This window comes from Pholcus phalangioides, unplaced genomic scaffold, assembly GCF_987345545.1.
Source record: "Pholcus phalangioides strain wild (caught in Gottingen) unplaced genomic scaffold, Ppha-v1.0 ptg000017l_1, whole genome shotgun sequence".
NCBI classification, from domain to species: Eukaryota; Metazoa; Arthropoda; class Arachnida; order Araneae; family Pholcidae; genus Pholcus; species Pholcus phalangioides.
This window is the reverse complement of record NW_028301610.1, coordinates 23429897-23455778: the sequence shown is the minus strand read 5'-3', so window position 1 is coordinate 23455778 and position 25882 is coordinate 23429897. Positions and strand designations below refer to the sequence as shown.

At 33.2% G+C, this 25882-nt stretch overlaps 1 protein-coding gene across 1 annotated transcript in view; it reads right to left on the bottom strand.

The window, feature by feature from the left end:
* The window catches only part of LOC149072562 (dystonin-like), a 47011-nt gene that overhangs the window by 6958 nt on the left and 14171 nt on the right, over positions 1–25882 (bottom strand). Inside the window, exons 4-24 of the mRNA XM_089247238.1 lie at positions 20647–20762; positions 16004–16117; positions 14950–15063; positions 14628–14840; positions 13923–14084; positions 12823–12993; positions 12283–12609; positions 11775–12101; positions 10777–10861; positions 10351–10577; positions 10025–10231; positions 9127–9246; positions 7835–8161; positions 7496–7699; positions 4472–4700; positions 3369–3595; positions 3052–3255; positions 2331–2432; positions 1166–1336; positions 917–1072; positions 584–781 (exon numbers count right to left, since the gene is read on the bottom strand). Coding sequence (XP_089103364.1) covers positions 584–781; positions 917–1072; positions 1166–1336; positions 2331–2432; positions 3052–3255; positions 3369–3595; positions 4472–4700; positions 7496–7699; positions 7835–8161; positions 9127–9246; positions 10025–10231; positions 10351–10577; positions 10777–10861; positions 11775–12101; positions 12283–12609; positions 12823–12993; positions 13923–14084; positions 14628–14840; positions 14950–15063; positions 16004–16117; positions 20647–20762 — 4001 coding nt within the window. The remainder of the gene's footprint in view (positions 1–583; positions 782–916; positions 1073–1165; positions 1337–2330; positions 2433–3051; positions 3256–3368; positions 3596–4471; positions 4701–7495; positions 7700–7834; positions 8162–9126; positions 9247–10024; positions 10232–10350; positions 10578–10776; positions 10862–11774; positions 12102–12282; positions 12610–12822; positions 12994–13922; positions 14085–14627; positions 14841–14949; positions 15064–16003; positions 16118–20646; positions 20763–25882) is intronic.

Genomic DNA, 25882 nt, shown 5'->3' with positions numbered 1-25882 from the left:
TGGCACAGAGAACTTGCTCCTACGAAAACCCGGCTTAAGAATAATGAGAAAAAACTTGCTTTAAATCCAACTATCCAGGGTTATTGGCTGGTAAGGCTTTTATTTTTTCAAAGGCGTTTCCGGTATTCCAGGGGCCAGAAAAGTGAAAAACCAAATTTTTCCTTTGCCTTCATTTGACTATTGTAGATCAAATTCTGAGTGAGGGTATGGGCCCCTAAGTTGGGATCTTTCGCAGGCCCCCTCCCAGTCAGATTTCTCACGGCCCCTTCTATAGTTAATTTATAGCCTGAAAAAGCCAAAAAATTATGAGAATTATCCCGGGCTCTTGTGGGGGCCATGGGTGAGGGAACCAAAATGCACACATGGCTTTTGTAATAGAGTACAGGGGTGGCGCTTGGCAATGCGACCAATTGCGGCCACGCGGGGCACCGCTTAAGAGGATGCTAAATCCGGGGTGAATGGGGAATAAAAACATTTTGAATAAAAATTTTGTTTTTTTTTGCGAACATAAAAAATAATGATCGATATCATGTACTGTACTTTGCATTCACAAAAATGGGGTATGTAAAAATCAGTAATATACCTCTTTAAGAGCTTCCTCCAATTCTGTCTGTCTTTCTGAAGCTTTATCTTGCAAATGTTGCCACCTTTTGTTCACGTTCAGTTTATTTTGAGTAACACTGGCATCCTCGCTGCCACGATTTGCCTCAATTAACTGGCGACCAGCACTATTCAAAGTATCAACACTGGTTTGATGTGCTTGGATATCATTCATTAGAACCTGTATGTGTATAATATTATAAAATATTAATCTCAGAAAATATAAATGTTCGAAAGATATGTATATAATGTTATTCATAGATAACATTGATATACAGCAAACATTTGCAGCCACATTCTAACATTAGTATCTCACCTTATGTTTAGCGAGTTCTACTTCAATGACCTGTGGATCACCAAACACAGGTTTCATGTCACCGAGTGTTTTCTCTGTTTTCGAGATCCAGACCATGAATTCATCAAGAGCGTGTTGGAACTGGCCAAGTCTCAACAGTGCGTTTTCAAGCTCAGTCTATGAATCAAAGCAAAAGAAAATATATTTCAATTTAACAAAGACAAAGTTATTTCAATTAAAATAATTTCAAAAGAAAATTCATCTTCATACCTGTCGATCAACCATTCCTTTCAATAGATCATCCCATCTCTTGTTGATATCAGCAAGTGGTTCTCTTATAGACTTAGCTTGAGTTGGTGATGTTCGCTCCATCAGCTCATGTGCCTGCCGATTTATTGACTCTACTTCCACCATATGCGGATCAACTTCATTCTTGAAGTTCTAGAAATAACAAGCAGAAATTAAAATAAAAACTGGATAAATTCATTTACGGTAAAAACTTTGGATCACTCTGTTTAAGGCCGAGATTACACGGTAAAAGTTTTGGAAAAGTCCTTTCATAAAACTTGAAAAATTCAACCAATGAGTGTAATGGTTACATTTGAGCAGCCCAGTTATTTTTCAAGTTTTGTAAAAGTTCCTTTATCAAACTTTTATAGTATAAACACAGCCTAAGAGTATTTCCCACGTGTTTTTCTTTCAATGCAAGTCAGGCTACCTTGCAAGTTAAGAGACCAGGCTCAAGCACTTTACTGGGCTTTTTTTAATATTTTATATAATAGAAGTAACACCAAATTAAAAAATATATTGTATGCACATGGTGTATAAATGGAGCCGTTCAATAGTTTAAGAGACCTTGTTTGATTTCAGCTCATTAAGACCTCACCAACTATGGAAGTGACATTCATAGCGCAAGCCCATGGAAGATGATCTCAACCTCTTGTTGGTGTAAGGGGGCAAAAATATCATGGAACATATCATTTGAGGTTTTATTATTTTCTGTGGGGAAGTTTGATTTGATAAATTTAAGTGTTTTTGATTACAAACACACTCGTGAAATGAGTTATGCTCACAAACCAGCTTTACTGTATAGTAAAAATTACATAAATGAGAATATAAAACTTGTGTTCAAAAGAAGAATTCTATATGCATGCATGATACTTATCATAGGTCAGGATTACACTACAAAAGTTTCATAAAATTCATTTATAAAACTTGAAAAATTTAACCAATAAGGTTACGAGTTGCATCCGAGAAAATGCAACTGATGCCCTTACTGGCTGCATTTTTTCAGTTTTATAAATTAACTTTTATGAAACTTTTACAGTGTAATCCCGGCAATAGACTGAAACATTTCTTTTGCTCAAAAATAAATAGAAATTTTGACATATTTTCTGCAACCTTATAGAGCAAGTCAATATTCTGAGATACTTGCCTTTAGCTGAAGAATCTGTCCTTTGACTGCTTCAATATCAGACCCAACAGGACCAAGGCCAGCATAAGTGTCCTCTGCATAATCCAAGAATTCGAGCAAGCTCTGCGAAATATACGAAGTATATAAATGTTTTATGACCAAGGAATTATTTTTTTGTCATTTAATGTTTTATTAATGCCCTAATATCAAATCACGTGGATGCTGTGGTGTTATTTAGTAGAGTGAACTAACAAAAGTTCATGCAGAAAGGTAATTTATTTGTATTCTTTTTGTGTTTTGAGTCTTTTAGAGAATCTTGACCAATAAAAGTTTTACTAACTAGATGCAATTTACAAATCCTGATTCAAAACCTTAATTGAAAAATTTTCAAACAATCCCTCAAAAGCTGAGACCAAAAAACTAGCTACAATAACCAACAATGCTAAGATTTGTACACTAACTGCTAGTCTTTTTTGCATTTTGTGTGAATTATTTGCAAGAAATTTAAATCTTGGCCTTATTACTAATTTTTAGCCAAACCTACAGTATATCAAAGCAATCTACACAGAGTAAAAATGATTCTACAAGTTATTTTAATTTACTAAAGTTAGTAAAATTTTAAGTAACTAAAACTGATAAAATTTTAATTGAAATTAAATTTGTGGTATTTGAAATACCTCAGACAACAAAAAAATTTTCTTATTTTACACAATAAAGAAAAGAAAGAAGCCATTTAGCTGACCTGCAATACATCATGGAAGTTCATAGCCCTTTCCATGGCATCTATCAGGTTTTGTTCACGCTTGGCATACAAGGTGGTTACATTTTCCCAAGCAGAATCAAGGTCCTCGATGTGCTTCTTGACTTCAGGTTTGTCAGGTTCTCCGCAGAGCTGCATCAGATCTTGTCCAGCTTGTCTGCACTGGTCAACTTCTTGTCTTATTTCCTGAGTGATACATGAAACAGCACATTTATAAAGAGTTTCCTTTTAATCATCTACTTTACACATTTTTTAATGTTGATGAGGGGAAAAAAAACTTCAAATGCCTCTCAGCTTACTTGTAGTACATCTTGCTGATGCTGAATGGCATTCGGTTCAACTGCAGGTGGTTCTTGTGCATTCAAACTTTCTTGAAGTTCATTGAGAGTCTTCATGACCATCGTAAGCTCATCCCAGAACCTTTCAGCAGCGGCAAGTGCATCTTCAAGTGATCGACCTCTTTTATGAGCAAGTTTCTGAATATTTTCCCATAAGTCATTTAATTTGTCCAATTTCTGTTTTATGTCTGGAAAAACAAGAAAAAGTCGTTAAATTAGGCTGGACTAAAAATTGCCAAAAAGTTAGAACATTATAAAATCATGTATGCTTTAAAAATTTTTTTAAGAACTTTCAATACATCTTAAATGCGTAGCCTTCTGAGGTCTCCATCATTGAAATTGCTAACAATTTCACAAAAAACAGCTACTAAAGGATCAAGGTGATAAATTCAAAATTATTTCCAATGAAGCTTGCAGGCTACTTGGAGCTATATTACTGTAGCAAAAATGTTAGGACATTTTTGATTCACAAGTAACATTGTGCATTTGGATAAGACCCAGATACCTTCTTACAATTTCAAACACTGTAGAATGATTTGTTGTGCCCTCAGGATTCATGGAAAGTTTTAATACGGCTCTTAATACTGGAAAGTTTAAAGCAATTCTGCTTTGGACAATGGTCAGTTATGATAAATAAAATAATGAAATGTCTGACGATTGCCCTTAAACTCTGTAAAATCCTCTAAAGATGCAAAAGCACATCAAGTGGCAGTAAAAGGGAGTGGTAGTCCAGGTCGATAAGATACTCGCCTAAAGCATCAAAGGATGTTTAGAGGTGTCGCGAGTTCGATACTCGGTTCGTCCTTGTCAGAAAACTTTCCTGACACAGGGGTACAACAAAAACAGCAACATGACTACAGAAAAACTTGCTACCGCAGGGAGTCGAGGGGTTAGCGCACCAACCTCTTGAGTATAAAAAAAACAAGCCTGCCGTTTGGAATCTGCAATAAATTGTAGGTCCCGGTCTAATTAGCCCTCGTGTGCAGAAAATGACTGTGGTGCGACAAAAATGATCAAAAGTGGCAGTAAAAACTTGCCTTAAAACATGCAAAATTTTATCATACCTTTCACAGCAGGATCTCGTGTATTACCAGCCTTGATGATTACATCATCAGCAGCCCGTTTCACAGCTTCTAGTGCATTTGATCGTTTGTCAAGGTCTTTGAGTACCGCCTTATTTTCTCCAAGCTGTTCCTGTATCTTCTCTGGATGAGCGGATATAGGTTCAGCATTGTTCAACTGATCAGCAGTATTGCTGAGAAAATTGAGCATTCCATCGAGCTTGTCTGAAAACTGATTACAAATAAAATTCATGAGTTTTATAGATTGAATTTAAAGAAAAGCTGAAAATATGGCATAAATGCATGTTTAATCAAATGTGATTGATAATATTATGAAAAAATATATATATTTAATAAAAATAGTGAAATTAAATGTTAGCAAAAAAGGTGAGAATAAAATTTAAAATGGGAACTCTAAATAATAAATGCTCGATACAATGAATATCATTTGGAGGGGAAGGGGATATAAACTGCAATTGGTTAAATATTTATAAATATAAAAGCAAGCCAACTTGAGAGGAAAAAAAAAATATTTATCATATTTATTAGTATTAATTTATGATAATAGTATCTGAGAAGAAATTTGAATATTAAACAAAAATATTTTCAGAATGTCGGATAATTCAGAGAGAAAAAATTGTGATGAAAAAATTGATTTAATGGTGAAATAACTATTTTTAATGACTGGAGAAAGATCTTTTCCTTAATGATGTAAAGATGAACTCGTCAAAAGTTTCTATAGATGCAATATCTTTACTACACTAATTTACAGGAATCATTTGTTATTGAAAACTACTAAACTTCATACTGATTTTTATTAAAAGTGTAAAAATTATAAGAACATGTAAAACTGTATGAACAGATGTTAAATTTAGATACAACATAACTCAATTTAAGTTGTTTCAGCAGTTTCAAACACACTAACTGAACAGGTGCAAGGTAGACCTAGAAACATCGATGAATGAATCATCTCAACACTCTTCCCATTTTCAGCCTACACATTTCCTATAACCAGGCCTATTCAAGAAAGGATCAACACCTACTAGAGGGTCATAGTGGGTAGAGGTTATCTTCACTTGTTTTTCCTTACTCCCACGCTTTAAACTAAGCATTAGCATTTTGCTAAGAACAAAGTTGATTGAATCTCAAAGAAGAAGAGTAGGAAAAAAAACAGGTTTATCTCATATTGGGTGTGTATTACTTTTAACAATAGGGAGGACATAAAAGCTCCAGTAGCTGCATTGTATAAGGGAAGGTGCTAAAAAAATTTAAGAAGCAACCCCGACTCAATGAGCAGAATAAGCTGAAGAGGTTATAAAAAATATATAGGCCTATAAATGGCAGTTTAAATTACTATCGCAATGATCAATGCGCTTGAATTGTTTCAAAAGTGATCCTTTAAATAATTCATTCAAATTTCAATTCGTATATGTATGAACTATTTCCATTCTGGAATGAAATGTTTGAAACAATGTGAATCATGATGACAAAACCTATACAATGAATGTTCTATTAAACAATTTTTTTTCCATTTTTGATTAGAGAAAAATAAATTTTACTTCAAAAGAAAAATGTTCAAGCTACTTAAAAATAATCTTTATGCATTTACTGCAATTGACTTTTCTTATTTCTATTCAATGCTTTTTACATGTTCTTTGACCTTACAACAGCCAAACTGTCTATGAATGAATCTAACAAAATGACTCTGAAAACAAATTTTAAAAAAGAAGATAGAAAATTTGTGTGAAATGGCAAAGTTTAAATCTTAAGTTAGAGTGCAAAATTCCAATGTGTAGCCACAGGCTTGAATTACAGAATCCTCTCCAAGTATTGTCAATGATTGAAGTCAAACTGATGACAATTCTATCAGGTTTTTTATTAGTTTAGTTATTAACCCTTCAATGTAGAGGTCAGGACTTCACATACTATGGAGCGACGTGTTGCAGCGGCCAACTGTATATCTTAATTTTTTAATCCCTTATATTATTTCATGATCACTACATGTTTGGTATCATTTGAAAAAAGAATAATGTGCTGTTGTACAATCATAACTATTATATTATTTTCATTCATCATATTTTATTGTGAGTGATGAATGTTTGCTGCTTAACATGTGGAAATTTGAGATGTTATTGTAAAGAGAGTATGCTTTAGCCCTTCAAGCTAAAACACCCTGTATAACTAAGTAGCTCTTTGTTACAGCCATGAGGTAAAAATCTGATTTTTGGCAGTGGTAGAAGAAAAAAAAAATTCACTAAAGAAAATTGCATAAATTTTATTTAAGGCAATACAAATGATACTATACAATATTGTAAACAAGATATTATTTTATAAACATAAAAAATTTCAAATTAATTCAATGATTAGTTTAAAAGCTATAATTTTTCTACTAAACATCTGTGAAAACTGGCGATTCCATTTTAATCTCCTCCAACTTACAAGATGGGGGGGGGGATTCCTTTTAATCTCCTCCAGGCTTGAGGGGGTAAATATAGTTAGCCAATCTATCTGTATTGGTTTATTCCTCCACACTAGCTTCAATGAGTTTGACCGCATCCATTTTCCACTTATTAAACCGAACTCTTTTATCATAGTCATAAGTTTTTCTCAATATGTTCGAATTAACTATTATTTTACATATTCACATAACTCGCTTTATATACTCTAATAACGCCATAAATTTGTTGTAATCAAGTTGATCTGACAAAGCATCAGTAAATCAAACATTTATATATCTGGGAGTGGCAGTACATTACTTTTTTTAGATATGTTAAGCATGAACAGGGTGGAAAATAGAAGGAAAGGAGGCAATGGCTCAGAGCAGAAAAATTTAGAGGGGCCTCAAATTCTAGGTGAGAACAAAAACACCTCTAAAATCATTGAATTTTGAATTTTACACACAGTGGAAGGTGGAAAAATCATATTTCTCACCCGCCCACAAAAAAACTTAGTTACAGCCCTAAGTGTGACTATCAAAATAAAACTGTACGTAAAAATTTACTAACAGAGAATCTAATATGAATATACCTGAGAAGTAGCTTGCATGGCTTCTTCAAGAACATTTTGCATGTCCTTCAGAGTGTCTTTAAGGGTGTTGTATCTACTGTTATCAGAATCAACCATCTTTTGCACTTTGTTTCCTTCCACTGAACAGAGTTTTTTCAGGGCAGCACCAGTCTTGTTCAGTTTGTCAAGTAGAGGTTTGTGCTCATTAACTGATTGCATGAGAGCCTGAATGAGAAAAAAAGTTTAATCCAAGAAAATATTGTGCATATAAATTTTCATTATCTTGAAAACTAAGATTTTTTTTTACTTTACCTTAATATACTATCAAATATTGAATGAAATATTTTTTTGCCCACTAACCTTGTTACAATCTTGCTGCTTCTTGATTTGATGTGCATTAAGAGCAGGTGCACCTTGCAGAGCAGCTTCAGTTTCCATCTCATCGAGCCACTGACACAAATCTAAATGAGTCTCGAAGAAATGCTCAGCCAAAGTAAGAGCTTGTTCGAGAGCTGAAAGTCTATCAGAGCACAGAGATGACACAGTGTTAGTAATGTCTTTCAGTTCATCTGCCTTTATTCGCACTTCGGCAAGGTCTTCGCCTGATGATTCCCTCATTAGCTTCTTGGCGGCAGACAATATGTCCCTCACACGACCCTTCTGGCTACTCACTTCATCATTAAGAGCCTGTAACAAAGTTTTTATTAAATTGAAAAATAAAATTTACAGATATTAAAAAAGTTTAAAAACTACCAAGCAAAAAATTTTACTGTTTGAATTTGTGAGACCCTAATTTTTTTTTATTGGTACTTAATTTCAAAATTTCATTCCACAAGTATATATTGTATGTACATTTGCCACTGAATTTTACAAACTTTCAACTCTATTCCTCCAGTCACCAAAAAATATATAATTTCTTTAAAAATCTTTCCTATATTTAAAAATTTTAAATTTCAAGAACTGATTGTTCAAGTGTGTTGGAATTCACGAAAGCAAGTGTCAACTGTGTAAGTACCCAATTATGGTGCACTTAATAACCTCATTCCCCACCAGTAAATTATAATTCACACATTTTCTCTTCAAACTACAGTGAAACCTCAGTACAACGATACTCTATATCCAGTGTTAACCAACCTTTCTGATGTTGCTAACACCCTTTAAGTGGAGGTCAATGCTCTACAAACTCCCTGTAGTGAAGGTTGATTAGAAGCCCCTCCCCCCCCCCCCATAAAATCCAAAAGGAATTGTTATTTACAATTTGCATATCACAAAAAACTGAGATAATAAGTTGAAATTTCACAGCTCTAAATGCATTATTATGCAATGGTAGTAAATGAGAGAGTAATGAGAGAGGAGAGGGGGAGGAGTCAGCGGACCATAGGTTGAAAAACACTATATATATAAATCCCTCAACAATATTTTTTCATGCCCATAGTCTTTTGTTGAACTGCTGCCTCTTGATATATAACCATAATCCCTTCAAACAAGTATCTTTTCATGATCAGCAGAGCATTGTTATATTGAGATTCAATTGTATATATAAAAAACATTTTTTTTAAAAAGATTTCACATGGAAAAATATTTTTAGCCACAATCACAATATAATTTCAATGATAATATTTTTGAAAGATAAGGAATGCTATCAGTCTTACTTTTTGTCTCTTTAACAAGACAGCCAAAGCTTCTGGGTCAGCAGTTAGCGGTTCAACTTGGCGTAACTGTTTTTCAATGTCTTGGAACCAATCTAGCAGATCTTCAATATCACCAACAACCTATACAAAAAAAGTATGCCAAAGTTAAAAGGTATAATTTCTGAACAAAATGTTATATATTCATTCATTTTACATTTTTAAGAATTGTCTCGATTAACTAAGAATCTCGTTATATGAATGAGTGGTAAAAAAACATTGTACACTAACGTAAACAGATAAAAAGCCTGATCAAACTTCATATTTTTTTAACAAAAACAAATGCCAAATTACTTTTTAATTTTGTTATCAGCGCTTACAAATCTTAATCCAATTGATTTCAGCAAAAAATTTTAGTTTCAAATAACGTATTTCAATTGAAATATTGCCAAACAGACGATGATTCTTTTAAGACCCAACATAGAAAACTCTCAGCAGTCAAAAATATTGTTTTATATAACTTGTCAACAGAGTTAGAATTGAAAAATAATGGTTACGAGAACTTGCTGGTCAGCAGACATCATAACTGGTCTGCTAAACGAAATCTGTTCTAAATAATAATTAATTTTCCAAAATATATTGGCATTTACAAGAGTGATATACCACCAAGGGGGTGCCAAAAAGACATAAAAAATCTACTGCCGATTGAAGAATCTCCTGTAAGAGATTCTTCCACAATCAATGTATCGATACGAGGGGTGGGGAGGGACACAAAAGTTTTTCGCTACTGGTCCTGTGGAGCACCACAATTTTTTTCTTGGCGGCCCAATTGTTTAATCAGCAGCCTTGGACCAGCAAACCACCAATGATTTCAAACACTGCTTGTAAGGGAAACATGAGTATTGCTTTTAAAGGCTTTTACCTCGACATTTCTCTGCTTTGATGGATCAATTCTCTCTGCTTTCCTTTGCACTTGTTCGCAGATGGTGTCGAATCTTCTATTAACTTTTGTTACTTCAGACTCAATAACAGCTGCGCCTTCTCCTGATGACATTTGGCATAGATGAGGACCTAAGTGATTCAATGTATCCACAATTGTGCGGTTCTCTTGAATTTCCGCTTCTAGCCTCTGAAAATAAAATTTTGATGGTAAAACATGCTTTTAGGATTTGACAGAAAATGTTCCTAGAACTAGTAAGTATACTGAGCATAAGAATATAAAATTTTAAGGCTCATTGATGGATTTACCTGAATGACAGTTTCTTGACTGGTCAGTCCTACTGTTTCCAAACCTTTAAGTTGCCTCTCAGCTGACTCCATCCACACACAGATTTGTTTGTGAGAAGAGTGGAAATTTTGAGCAAGAGGCAGTGAATCTTGTGCTTGCCTCAATCTAACAGCAACATGACTTGTGAGATCAGTGAATCTGACACTTAGGGTGTCCAATTTCTCTTTCATCCAGATTACGTCATCGCCTGAAAAAATAACACTACATAAATCACACTATCCTTGACAGACCAATATTTTCTACTAGCTTATAGAAAAGTCCCATTTATAATGGAAATAACCCTCAGGTAAGGTATAAACTGTTTTACATTAATCTTGCTAGCATGTTGCTTATTTAAAAAAAACATACTTAATAAAGCATAAATTAAACGGAAGAATCAGTTTTACCTGAAGCATGTTTCATGATTTCTTGTCCTGCTGCAGTAACATCATCAACCTGTTTCTGGTGATCGGAGATTGCTTCACTCAATTCCTATCAAATGAAAGTTTTATTACATAACCTAGTAAAAATTATATTAATTATGATGTCTCGGAATTCTGAAAGACAATATTATTTCTGAATAGCCATACAGGGGTGAGCGAAAAGTCTAAACACTTGTATGAAATGAAAAAAAAAAAAAAAATTGAATTGAGATAGTTGGCTGAACAGGTTGACTGTATCAGGGATTTCTTTGACAGGAAAAAAAAGTTATGAAAATTATCAATAGATGATGTAGGCGAAGAAAAGGAAAAAAGTATGCAGCAGACAATGAAAATATTCACCATATTTATTCAATATAGCAGCAGCTAGCTGGGCCGATAGCCTGAAGTTCACGTTACATCATCATGCCAAAAGTGCTTATGCCCAACAAAACTTTTTCTTTTCCAGAAAACATTGTTCAGATAAATTTCAAATTTATTCGGCACTCAACATTTAATAACCATCTTATTTGCATCCTCCAGTCTATATTTTTGGTATTTGTCATTTCTAGTTATTACCTATTGGTCATTTCTAGAGCTTTTCTTTTAACAAAAAAATAAAAATCTCCCGTGAATACAGCTAAACATAGAGCTCTTCCACCATATTTGTGCAATGTGTGACGCCAGTATTATTGCTACAAGCAACAGCTGTTTTAATGCCACTTTTTTCTAACGATTAGATATCACTTTAAACAAAAAAACTGGTTTTGCTGCTCTAAGATGGAGAACTATGAGTCCGCTTAGTATTCCAGGCTCGTTAGCCAAACTGCATCTCAATGCAATTGTTTCCCATTTTTTTAAAATAAATTTTTAAAGTTTTTACAAACTTTTGGCCTAACCTGTAAATAACTAACTCAAGTATTTATTAATAAGATGAATCATCAAAAATATGAATGTAATTGAAACTTCTTAATTGAAATTCTTACCACAAGCTCATCCAGTTGTTCCTGTAATTTTTCAACATAGACACTGAGGGTATGGAAACGATAAAGACGAAAAGCCATTTCATTGAACCAAGCCATGAGATCTTCATAGTTCACAGTAAAAGACCCAACACCCTGGAAAGCCTCTGCAAGCACTTGACCGATGTGCTCACTGTCTTCGACTACTTTGGCATAATGGTTGGTCACCTCTTGCAACTTGTCAACAACCACCTGGGCTTCATCATCACCCACGAGACTCATAAGTGTTTGTGCGATTTCTGTTAGTTCTTCAAATGCTTCCTTGTGATCCATTATGTCTTCATGTAGAGTCTGAAAGAACCAGAACAAATTATTTATAACTAGAATATAATCAACCACACACATACAAGTCCATAATTTTGTGAAGGGTAAAAAATTAAAAACTTTAAAAAAAAAAAGGTTTGATAAAAGATTGAATGATAGAGAAAAGATTTTTTTTTTACACTTGGGAAGTTCAATGCAACAGACTTACATCATGCTCAACCATGCGATGCCTGATCTTTTCTTGATCACTTGGGATAATAGCCATTACAGTCAATTTCTTTTCAACTTGCTCCAGCCACTCCACAAGCGGTGCCATCTTGTCCTGGAAATCTTTAGCAACTGGAATGGTATGTTCCAAAGCTTCTGTTCTGTCCTGGGCAGCGCTTTTCAGTTCTTCATACCTTTGCATCAAATCATTCAACTGAGCACTGATTTCATTTCGCTCTATAGGTTCCATGTTACTCATGATTTCCTGACCCATCGCCATGAGTGATTCCATATTGGACTGTCTGTCCATCAATAACTTGTTAAGGAACTGAAAAGGATAAAAGTTTAAAGGATATATATTAAATAACATATCAATGCAAACAGGATTACAAAGCAAAAACGAACAAATTTTGTCAATGATTTTACCTATGAAACGTATGATATTTAAATGATTTTTTCATTCTATATGGGACAAATAAATTGAACTTAGTTTTCTGATTCTCCCCCCCCCCCCCAAGTTACGAGAAATACATGGACATACCTTTTGTTCTTGAAGTTGGGCTTTTACAACCTTGTAATCAGCTGATGGTGGTTTCTGGTTGGCTACAAGTTCTTCTGTATCTTCAAGCCATTTTTGTACTCCGTCAAGGGCTTCTTGGAATTTTCCAGATTGAAGGAATGCTGTATCTAAATGCCTCTCTCTTTCATTCATCTACAAAATAATCAAATTTCAATAAGATAGTACATATGCAGAAAAAATGTAATTGTTAACTTGAAAAATTTTATTAACATCATTTATCCAGGAAAAAAAAAAAAGAAGCAAAGCCTATATCAGGAGTGGTCAAGTTCTGCACAGAAAGAGCAAATTATGTAGCAATATAGATTTTTTTTTGCATACTATTTAAACCAAACATGCTTTCTACATACGCTAGGGCAGGAAAAAAATTTAAATAGAAAAATTCAGTACCAGTTTAGGAATTGAAGTTGATTTACATTTTTTGGAGATTTCACACTGAGAATAAGAATTAATTTAAGGAGTTTTATTCTTTAAAGCAAAAAATTTATTTTCTTACATAAGCATATGGAAACAGGACAAAAAGAAATTATCCACTTACAGAAGTCTGATTGTACAACAAAATTTTCCTGATTTTGATACAGAAATAAAAAGTAATTCATTTTGAACAACTCTGATTCCACGAACGAAATCCTAATTCAAAAATAATTCCATGATTCACAATTTTTCCTATATTGATTATATCAGAATACGCTTTTTTTGAAGCCACTGAATTTAACACCAAGATAACTGATTTAATATAATTTCTGCTGAAGTATTTTCAGATGAAAGATAAGAAATATTAGAAAGTTTTTTTTCTAATCAATGCTAAGATATTAAAAATATTTTGAGACACAATTTTCGCTTATCTAAATATTATATTGTTGCTTTGATTTGATTTTTGACAATAAAATATCTTCTTTTTTATCAGCTAGCAAGATCAAGAATGTAACTAATTCAAATGACGATTATTTGAAAATAATTTATATAATAATTCACCTTATGGGAAGAGACAGATTTCAAAACAAACATTTTATTCTGACTAATATTGCTATATTTTGCTATTGTTATACTTAAATTGAACTAACCTTTTGCTTAAGATTATTCCACTTGTCATTCAAAGCATCCAAATCTTGTTCTAGAATGCTAGTATTTACTCCTGATGCTGCAGACTGGATGAGACCTTGTCCAACCTTGTTGATGGATTCAATGTGTTTGGCAAGAGGTTCTAGACGTTCCCTGCGATAATGCTGAAATAAACAAAATTTGGCTTTCATGAAGAAATACAGGCAAATATTTTCTTTAATACCTGTGCATGTTAACAACTAAGTACAATGGTTTTCAGCAAAGTATGAAATGATCATTTGAGATTAGACCAATCACAATGTTATATACAAACTAAAAATAAATGTGCTGATTCTGAATATGGCATTGTTTTTGACAGACTCGCTCTAGTTTTGAGATAAAGTGGAAATTAAATTACAATGGGGTAATATATAAGCAGCATACAAATCACATTCCAAGTGAATGAAATGTAAATCAATAATAAACTGAATATCCATAAATATTAAGACCACCAATGTCTGATTATATAAATATAATAAAATGTTGAATATAATAGGAAACAAAAAATTATCAGCAGCCCCAATATACCCCTAAAAGCATTCAAATTTCCTTGAGGAACCTAAAAAAAAATTGTTGAGAAGTGTTATTTAAGCAAGACATACAATTCTAAAAGGTTACTAGAGTACAGAAACTACCAACTAGGTTCACTTCATATGTTCTTCTCTTACCTTGAACTGGTCTTGTTGAGATCTGATTGTATCAACTTCACCGCTGATGGGTTTGAAAGAGTGTTCTTCCCGAGCAGTGTCATTCAACTCTCCTGATATTTCATTAAAGTCCTGGTAGAATTTTTCAAGTCTCTGCAACATGTTTTCTAGGTTTGAATCCCTGGTCTTAGCTCGTTCTTCAAGGCGCACCAATTGACGATGGAATACATCCAGCTTCAATGAAAGATATTGACAAATATATATTTTTGCAAAAAATTATTTGAGTTCAAATACTAAAAAAAAAAACTTTATTAGTAGATTTATCAATTTCTGCCTTTGTTACTTGATTGCGGCATCCTTTCGGATCAGGAGAATATCCATGGCTTATGATATCCTGGCAGTTGTGCTCTAGGTCTTCAAACTCCTCTCTGGATTTTTTCAGTTTCCTCAGGTAGCTCTAAATTAATGAAAATTATTCAGTTAACTCTGAACATTACACATTAATGAAGCCTTATCATAATGAAACAGATTTTGATGGATCATATGAGACTTTAAACCATCACCATTATTTAGAATCATTTGACCATCATAGCTGAATATTTTTCTTCCTTGATGTATCACTTGTTCATGTGTCAAACACCTTCAAGACTTATCACCATTATTTCTACACACACAGGGATAGAGCTCATATTTTAACTTTTCCCTGGTTCAGCCTCAACCTTAACAGCCTGATAGAATATTGTAAGCCCAGCCAGCGAAATGTTATGTACATTCATCTTGACGAAACCCAGAAATTTTCTCCAACTCCCAACCCATCTTGTCCATAATCACCACAAAATTTGTTGAACACGACAGTACCCAATTGTCCAGGGAAAATATGTTGTAAAAATCGTGTTTTTCCTTCCTTTTTTTTGACATAAAATAAAGTGTTCTGAACTCTGCCATGAAGCTGGGCTGGAAGAGATCTCAGCAATGGGATAAGTCCAGTGGCAAAGTTCTGGCATTCATTCATTCAGACAGTAAAAAGTATGAATACAGTCAATAGTTGTTACAACAACCCCACATCAGAGCGACCATTCCATTACAATGACTGGTAGGATAAGACCCAAATTTTTACATATAATGAGTACCTTTTATGGTTTTACTTTCAATATAACATCAGTTTTTCGATGGAATGAAGAGGGGGGGGGGGAAGTCATTATAATGAGTGTTGACTGTAAGCAGATACATGCTCCATAATCATCATGGTAATGCATCTTGAAGATGTTTGCCAGATGTGCAGGTGAAATATCAAGCAGAAAAGTTTCAACCCTGACACTCAAACATCACTAAAACAATGCATTATTCCTCAGAAAATTTGAATTTGTGAAAAAATAACAAAATACAAGTAAAATTACCGTGATTTCATCAATCTGTCTGTTCACTGTATCAATGTCACGACCAATAGGTGCCATATTGTCCAACTCCTCATCAAGGTTGTTCAGATGATGGTGTCCATCCTTCATTTTGTTCTATGAAGAAAAATTACATTAGGTTACAAAACTTACGGTTGCTTGAAAGGTAGTAGATATTTGATTTCATGAAATAACCACATGTCTATTGATTAGCCTAAAGACCAAGGAAAACACTAAAACATATTTAAACATTTTTTCATTGCAACATTTGATGACAAACATTTGAAAGACGAGTACGATGATGCTACTCAGCATACATTACAAACATATGAGCCAGTATTTCATTATAATAAAAACCAATGAAAATAATTAAAAAACTAGGCATAAATTATATTTTTTGTTACATTTAAAACAAAGTGGGTAATGGCTACAAACTATTCATAGAAAACTGTATACAGTTTTATAAATACTGCTACTTGATCAGGCATGCACCTCATAACCACCTTTCTTTAGGGAATTTATAATAAATTATTTGCATGCAGGAATGTGTTGTACTAATGCATGGCCGTAACATATTTATGCTGTCAGAGTTATTCTTGTTCTGTTGTACCCATGCTGCCATCTCTGTTCCACGTTTTGAAGTGAAAATGGCAGATGCTTGAACTTTCATGTTACATGTGTTTTTATTGCGTTAACAGGGGTGGGAAGTGACTAAGTCCATTTCGGAGCAGCAAAATTCATGATTCGGAGCAGCAATATATGGTATTCGGAGCAGATATTTATAAATTGGAGCAGTGAAATTAACAAGAATATTTTCGTTAACCCTCAACCCTTTTCAAAATAAAACTGCACTGTCTTTTGTTATCAAACATCTTTTCGTCAGCTTGATTTTTGTTTTTGGTGTTTTAGGTTTTTGACACCTTGTTTGAAAGAGCAGCTGTCATAAAATTTTTTGCACCCGTCTATTTAAGATGATTTTTGCTTACTGAGGGCACTATTTGCTGCCTTGAACAGCAGCACTTTTGAAGAGCTAAAAAAATTTTATAAGTTTTAAATTTTTTTATACTTGGAAAGAAATTGTTGCGAAATGGGAGAGAATTTTGGAAGAATCAACTCGATGTTTGGCGATTCAGCACTCATTATCTGGCGAGATTGGCGATCTGATACTCGCTATTTGGTGAGATTGACGATTTAACGCTCGTTATTCGGCAAAATTGGCGGTTTAACGCTCGTTATCCGGCAAAGTTTCTAAACTAACATTCGTAATTCGGCAGATATGCGGTTTTTACTCCTGGAATGAAAATTTTTGTCACGAAACATCAGGATTTCAATGACGATCGACCACAGTAATTTTTGCTGCTTCCAGTGGCGACTTTTTTTTTTAAACGGAAACACTCGCATTTGCAATTTGAAGCTGAAAAACATTGCAAACCATCTTCACGATCACAGACAATATCAGGGTTTCACTATGGAAAGCCCGATGAGGGGCCGATAGTTTAGGTATAGTGGAATAAAACACGCTCTTCTCGGAAAGAATCATTTCGTGGCTAACAGGAACAAAAAACATTTTGGCGTCCTTTCCTAAATTCCAGGCATACTGAAGCAAAATTCGAAATTTGGCGCAGAAAAATACGAAAATACGCTATTGGAGCAGGATGGCGCAACATATTAGTTTTGGCGCTGTGCGGCACAATTGGCGCAGAGTTCCCACCCCTGCTACATTTAAAGCAATTTAAATCTGTTTATTAGAGACTCACTGCATCTGCTGATTTCTAAAAAAAGTGCAATAAATTCACACGTAAGTCTTCACTTTGAAATGTCCGTAACCCGCTCAATGCGTCTCTTTGTATCTGTCAACTTAAAATTTATGGTTTTTAGTGTTGATAATACGCATGCAAAACCAATTCAGCGACGCGTTTTCACAATCTGCAAAAATTGCTTGGATTTGATAGTTGGAAATGATGTCTAAATGCCAAAGATTTGGAGTTGGAATCAAAATGAAAATGTGTCAAATAATTGAAATTGTGCTTCGTATAAATGAAATATTTTAATATTGAAAGCTATATATATATAGAGATTAATCGTGCCCGTAGTCAAACGTCTCATAAATGTGAAATTTTGTCATAAAACTGAGAGTGAGGAACGAATCCCCTTGCGCACAAGTGGAATTTCGAGGCATTTACGCACAACCGAGCCCGTCTTGGCCATTTTTCTTTCTCCTCACCCTTTCTTCCTTTTGTTTCCTTCCTAAATTTATAAAAGTAAAAAGGACATGATCATTATAAAAAGGACTGTTTTCAGATCAAATTGCCGAAGTTCAATTACTTCCCTGCAAAAATGTCAGATTTTTTTTGGGGGAAATACAATGAAACCCAAAGCGTATTTAAGACCCTTTATTACTACGCTTTGGTCAAACCCCATTAGACCGGAACTCCAAGAGACCCGAGAAATCACTTTGCAATAACGAAATTTCGTTAGAAAGGAATTTCAGATTTTTATATTGTTCCTATGTAAACCTATCCAAGGGATTAGAAAAGTTTTCGTTAAAACGATATTTTTCCCGTTATAATGGTATTTGTTAAAATGAGAGTTGACTGTATTTCGTCTCAAGTTATTTTTTTACGTGTATATGCAGGCTGCATGGGTAACACGGCGTATGACACTTTACTGGCAGCTGGTTAGTCTTAGAGACATACCCAAGTAGAAAAAGTATCCAAATCACATGTCCAACTAAGATATGTAATTCATTTTGTAAGGGGTTGTATAGTTAACTTTTTATACCGTCCCCGTGTGCCAAAGAACCCAATTAAGAAGTTGTTGCTCTGTCTTTCTTGATGCCAACTAAAATAATTTCACGTTTCCAAGTGCAATATTCACAAAGATATGCAAATTCGAAAAATTGAGGAAATTTGGGAAAAAACCGCATTAAATGCGGGTAAAATGGTTTCCCCTCATTCAATGCTGTTTCTGTTCAACTTTCTTCCAATATCTCAGTGAAAATTTGAACTTAGACAGGTTGAATTTTTTTGTCGGAGACCAGGAAACAACTTTCCAATTGGGTTTTGGGGCACAGGGTGTCCGCATAAAAAGTTAACATTTTTATTTTAATAACTATGTAACCCCTGGCAACATGAATCAAATATCTGAGTAATACACATTATTCGGGTACTTTTTCCAACTGGAAGTATGCCTCTAGGACCAATGGTTCGCCAGTAAAATGCCATATGCCCCGTTACCTATGCGCCCTGTATATGAAATATTTTGTTGTGTTTAAGCCAACACGCACGTTGCTTCGTTCGCCTGCTAGAGAGCGGTCACATTATGAACCAAAAAGCCACTTGAAGGTAGCTTGTCATCCAATGAAATATCAGATTTTGACCGTATCGAAATTGAAGTCAACAAACTGATAATTTTCTTATTTGAAAATCTGATTTATATTATCCGATGGGCTTGAAATCCTGTTAATGAATCATTATTATGTTCACACGAACAGTTTTGTCACTGCATACATGATTTCTCTGGAATGAATCGTTCAAACAAATATTTAAAAAATTTTCACATGTATTTTATTTCTTTTTAAATTCATAGTAAGGCTACAACATGACCCTATATCCTTGATACATGTATTATTGTTGAAAACGATGTGGAAGGTTGAACTTTTCAATTGGGATTCATTTGTGTGGCTACTCCCTCATTGCTACTTTTATCCACATCAAGAGAATAAAATTAATAAAACTGCTTGCTACCACTTTTTGCGATTTTTATCATTATAAGAATGCGTATTTTGGAAGCTACAACTAACATTTCTCAATGAAACCATGATCATTTACACACAAAAGCTAACTAATTTGTAAATAATAAAAATTTTATACAGTACAGTAACTTGACATTGTAACACGACTGAAGACATTGTGCCGTCTTCAAAGCACAGAGTTTACATTGATTAAAAATAGTTTTTTTAATTGGACTGACACAACACATAAAACATACAAATCAAACTGTCAAAAACACAAAACAATAAACTTCACAAAAAGTAACATTACGATGATACAGACACTTTGTGACCCCAAGGGATTTATTCTATTTTTACTGTATTCTATTATGTTTATTTTGCTTTTTCGTTATTTTCATAAATTAAAAATTAATCAAATTAAATTCAAAAATATTTATACTTCAGACAATTTTTGAATGAGAAATGGTTGAAAGGGGGCCCATGGACAAAAAAAGGTTGAGAACCACTGATATAGAATACTATTTAATAAATGTTTTCCCATTTACAAACTTCTGATTTTGCTAATTGTTCAAGTTTGCTCGAGTTTGTATAAACGAGCATAGACTGTATTTAGCAATGTAATCAACTAAACCTAATTAAACTGGAAATTAGGCTTCTTGAAATAAAACTTTGGAATGAATGTGGTTTAGAATTTATTTCAGCTTGATTGACAAGGGTACTAGTGAATGATGGGGGAAAAACAATTTTGATTTTCTTCTTTATAGGGACCAATTTTTACTCTCAAAGAACCCAAGTTTTGCCAACAACCTGGGCACCAAGGTACAAGCAAATTGGGCTATATATTAGAATAGAAACACTGCTACTTAACACATTATTTTAAAACTAAATTTCAGTCAAAGAAGTACTGCCATACCTGAGGAAGAGACTGAATGTTTGATCCACCATCGGATTGAGCAACTGACGTTTCAACATTCATGAAATTTAAATCCACAGCTTTGGAAGTAGGTAGATAAGATTCTCTACAAGGATCTGTTAAAAAAATTAGGTATAGAATTCTTCACACAGAATTTAAAAGCAAACAGTAGAGTTTGTTTTTCTAGAAATGAGCTGAATCAACCAAAATGTTTGTGCATGAAGGTAGAAAAACAAAGAAATTTTTGTTATATTTCATGCTCATAAAATCAAAGTGTATTTTACTCTTTATTATTCATATAAATATATTCAGTTAACATTCTAATATGATTAAAAACACCATTAGAATCTAGTTAATATGGAAAGTGGTTTAATTCAAACAGTAAAAACAAGTTGAAGAGTCATCATCAGAAAATACAAGAAACACTAATAAAATTTGTATTTTAATAATATAACATATGTTTTTAACTATATGTACAATACCTCATAATTATCAAAATAACCCATTTTTGTTTGATGTGACAAGCAACACACACATGTAGATGTTGTGTTCATTTCATCTGCTTATAACATTTGTGTTTCTTATAACATCATGTTTCATGTTTCTTATAACAGTGTTTGTTATTAACAAAAATACTTGGAATCTTAAATTATTGCTATTGATTTGGTCGTAACTGTAGACTATTGAGATCAGGCTAGAATGAATATATATCAATTTGCAAAAATGAAAACTGAAGAAACTGACACACCTACACATAGAATACTTGAAAAATTGATAGATCAATCAATCAAAACATGGCTAATAAAATTAACACCTACACTTCTCTCATGAAATTGAATATCTGAAAGATACAGAACCCTATAAAGAAATATCTGTTCCATATATGAGACAATGCAATTATTGTTTTATCCATCATGTTCAATGTTATCTGAAAAATTAGTGTTGGTCTGATTTAATCCTTAAACGTATCTTTAAAAATATGACTAAGCAATATTAAATTCTAAAGACAATATTTAAACTACTAACTGTTAATAAAATAAAAATTAGATTGCTTTTTGTTCTGCATAAGTTAATATTTTAAGGAGAAAATTTAAAAAACTTTAAAATCTGATTTAAATAAAAAAAATCCAATTTTTTTAATCATGATTTTTATCAACCCTGAGAATACCTAGAATGAATAATTACTGTACATTATAAAGAAAAAAGCATGATTTTTCAGTAGGATCATAGAAATCCACAAGAAATAAGAGTTGCGACACATTAGTTTGGAAAAATGCCATAAAATGGTACAACTTTGCGCCAAGGTTACAACATTGTCAGGGCTCCCACTCAAAAAATGGGAAAAAGTAGGAAAACGCAGGACTAAAAAGTAGGATGGGGTAGGGTAACCAACCCCCTTAGACAACATAATCATAGCATAATGGAAAAAAATCCCTAAAAAAAATTATTTTTTTTGAAAAAAAAAATTTCAAATTAAAAAAAAAAAAAAAAAAAGACTTTTCAATTAACTTTTTTTTCATCGCACTATTTCAGTTTCCTATAAGATTGACTCAAGGCAAAGCAAAATGAGAAATGACTTAGTTACAAAACCAATTTTTCGCCAATACAGTGTACTAGCAACCACAGATAATTCTTTATTTATTTATAATTCTTATTCCACCACTCAAAATCAGACATTGTATCAACAACCTTAGGGTGAAAAAAAAATTTTAGCGTGTAAATGGTTCCAACTTTTCCAAAAACCAGTCACATTTTTGTTTGATTAATTCAAGACTCTTATTTCTCTCTTGTGACATTAATTCCCTATTAGAAGTTAACACTGATGAGCTTAGAATAAATGCAGCAAAGTGTGAATCTGTTAATGATTGTTCATATCTAATTTTATACTCTGATGACAAAACCTTTTTATTGTTTGATGTTGATGCGAAGGTTACAACATTGTCAGGGCTCCCACTCAAAAAATGATAAAAAGTAGGAAAACGCAGGACTAAAAAGTAGGATGGGGGAGGGTAACCCCCTTAGACAACATAATCATAGCATAATGGAAAAAAATCAATAAAAAAATTTTTTTTTGAAAAAAAAAAAAAATTCAAATTAAAAAAAAAATTGACTTTTCAATTAACTTTTTTTTTCATTGCACTATTTCAGTTTCCTATAAGATTGACTCAAGCCAAAGCAAAATGAGAAATGACTTAGTTAAAAAACCAATTTTTGGCCAAAACAGTGTACTAGCAACCACAGATAATTCTTTGCTGTCTCTCCTCATATAATTATATTACATTCTTTTTTGGAGTCTTCCAAAGTGCAGAGCTTGTTGACTCTCTTCGACAATGCACAGCAAATTTTGAAGACGTGCGTTTTTTAAGAATGACGCTCCTTCGAGACCACTTTCAAAAGCACAGTGTGCAAAATGTGTAGATTACAAGATCCGATATAAATAAGGCAAGGTGAACCAGATAGTTTTACTGTGTTGTCCATAACTTTTAAAGGGATTTGTTCACATTTTACTGTTCAATGCCAGTGTAATCATTTTTGACAAATGAAGCACTTCCATTTCTAGCTCTTTGCTGAGCATTTTAAATATTGTTAATGCCTCTTCATGCCTTAAAAATACAGAAGACAACTTTATTGAAATGCAAACCGTTGTTTCACCTATTTGCACCATAATTTTGAATGATGAATGTTAGTCACTGTACAAGACCATGAAGTAGTAAATCCAATATTATTTTTCCCATCCAGACAGAAGTTTTTAACGACTACTATACTTGTTGAACCCTCAAACTAAGCAAATGAAAAATTAATCAACCAAATGGTCCACATACATTCCCCCCCCCCCCAATAACCTTAAAAATGATAAAATTTCTGCTTTGGCAGAATCATTAATTGCATTCTTCAACATTTGTAATATTTGGCAATATATGAATTACACAAATTTTGTCAATAGGATTTGATAAAAAAGTAGGAAAAGTAAAACAAAAACTAGAAAGTAATACAAAACCGAGAAAGTAGGACAAAAGTAGGACATTTTACCAAAAAGTAGGAAAAGTAGAACGAGTGGGAGCCCTGCATTGTGCCAGACACGATTTCCAAACGTGAAGGCATTCTAGCGATGAATGGTTGCGAAAGTAGAAATCCTGAAAAAAATACTGGTAGGAAGGTACACGTATGTAGAAGCAATGGTGGGTAAGAATAACCTTCCCAGTTATCCCATGCGTTTATCAGAAAATCATTGGTGATTTGCAAGTTTTTGGTGTTCATGAAAAATTGAAGAGAGTCTCCTTTGGTTCGACCATTAACGTCTGATAAGTGTATATGTTTATTTCTATGTTATTTACTACTATAAATTGGTGCATTGGGTGTTTCTAAAATGTTTTTGTTTACCCTAAGTATCACTTGTTATCAATAATCAGAACTTTGTGCCACCAATTTTTTCCCAATTTCCATAATTTTTATCTGTTTTTTTCGCTAATCGGTTTGAAAGCAGAGAATGTCCACTTATTTGATGATGTAGAGGAGAGTATACAAGGTGATGCACAACAAAAGGATGAAAATATTTACATTATTTTGAATTTCGTGGAAAGTTTTATCCAGGACTAAGGGTTTCCAAGCCAGACAACAAAAAGATGTGCTAGTTTCGGCTATGGTGAAGAAAGGAAAGTATGGTGGACATGGTCAGATCCTGCTGACATTGTCTGGTATAGCAAAAATTCATTTGTAAGGGAAATAAGTCCACCAAAGCATGAGCGCAAAAGCATGTACCCAGTTGACATGAAACTACAAGCAGGGTTGTTGATTTTTTGAAAAAAAAATCAATTTATTTGATTTAAATCATGATTTTTTGATTTTATTGATTTTTTTTAAACAAAATATATAATATATATATTACTTACAGACTAGTCATTAATCTATGCTTTCTTTAAAGAATATAAAATTAAAGAAATTTTAACTTACAAAAATAATGACTATTTAAAAAATATTTTTAAACTAAAGATAAAGAATCATACTCTTGTGAAATATTTCAGAACATTTTATTAAGAAAACAGAGGAAAACACTTCTTGAATAGATATTTTACATCAAGTATTAAATAATTTTACCCTGAGTGAATAATTGTCCATTTGTTTAATTAGAAACACTAGTTTGAATGCTTTGTCTACTCTTAATCTGTTTCGCTATTTGGAATGAACTGCACCTTGAAAAAATCCTTTCAACACAGGCATTAATGATTTGGCTGTAGTTAGTGCATTTACAAATTACATATTGCTCTCTGTAACTGTATCTTTACCCAAAACATTATAAAAACTATTCCACCACTCAAAATCAGACATTGTATCAACAACCTTAGGGTGAAAAAAAAATTTTAGCATGTAAATGGTTCCAACTTTTCCAAAAACCAGTCACATTTTTGTTTGATTAATTCAAGACCCTTATTTCTCTCTTGTGACATTAATTCCCTATTAGAAGTTAACACTGATGAGCTTAGAATAAATGCAGCAAAGTGTGCATCTGTTAATGATTGTTCATATCTATTTTTATACTCTGATGACAAAACCTTTTTATTGTTTGATGTTGATGCTTTCATCTTCAATTGCAGCTTTTTCCATGCCAATACACATTCAGCTATGGAGCAGTTGTGTGTGTTCCTTTGTACAAAATCGTTAATTTTATAGCTATTGGCTTCAGAATTGCAATTATGTCCTTGACATTTCTTTTTGAATCAATATTTAAGATTTCACTAGAGATGTTACTATCTGAGATCTGTGGTCTTCACAAATTCTGGTAACAACTGACAAATTTTTAACATAAGATTCAAAAGATTCGGAGGATCAAAATAAGTATTCCATCATACCTCTGCAGGAAGACCAATGCACTTACACCTTACACATGATACCATGCTTTTGAAAAATGATTGTGGAAGTATCTAAATATACTTGACACATACTTTGTTACATCAATTTTAACCTAACCATCGGCTAACAAGTTTAAAATGTGGGCACTGCACCAATATGTAAGTCCCGAAAAGCCAGGCTTTTTATCCAGAATTTTTCTGGAAGAAACCATACTTGCAGTAACAAAACTTGATATGTTACATTAGAAGTTTTCTCTTCTGTTGACTTCACTGAACTAAGAACCACATTTGCTAAATAATTTCCAGCATGTGATAAGCCGGATGTGTCAATAGTATCAACATGAATGGCTTTACCACACTGTTTGATAATACACAGAATTTATTTATTA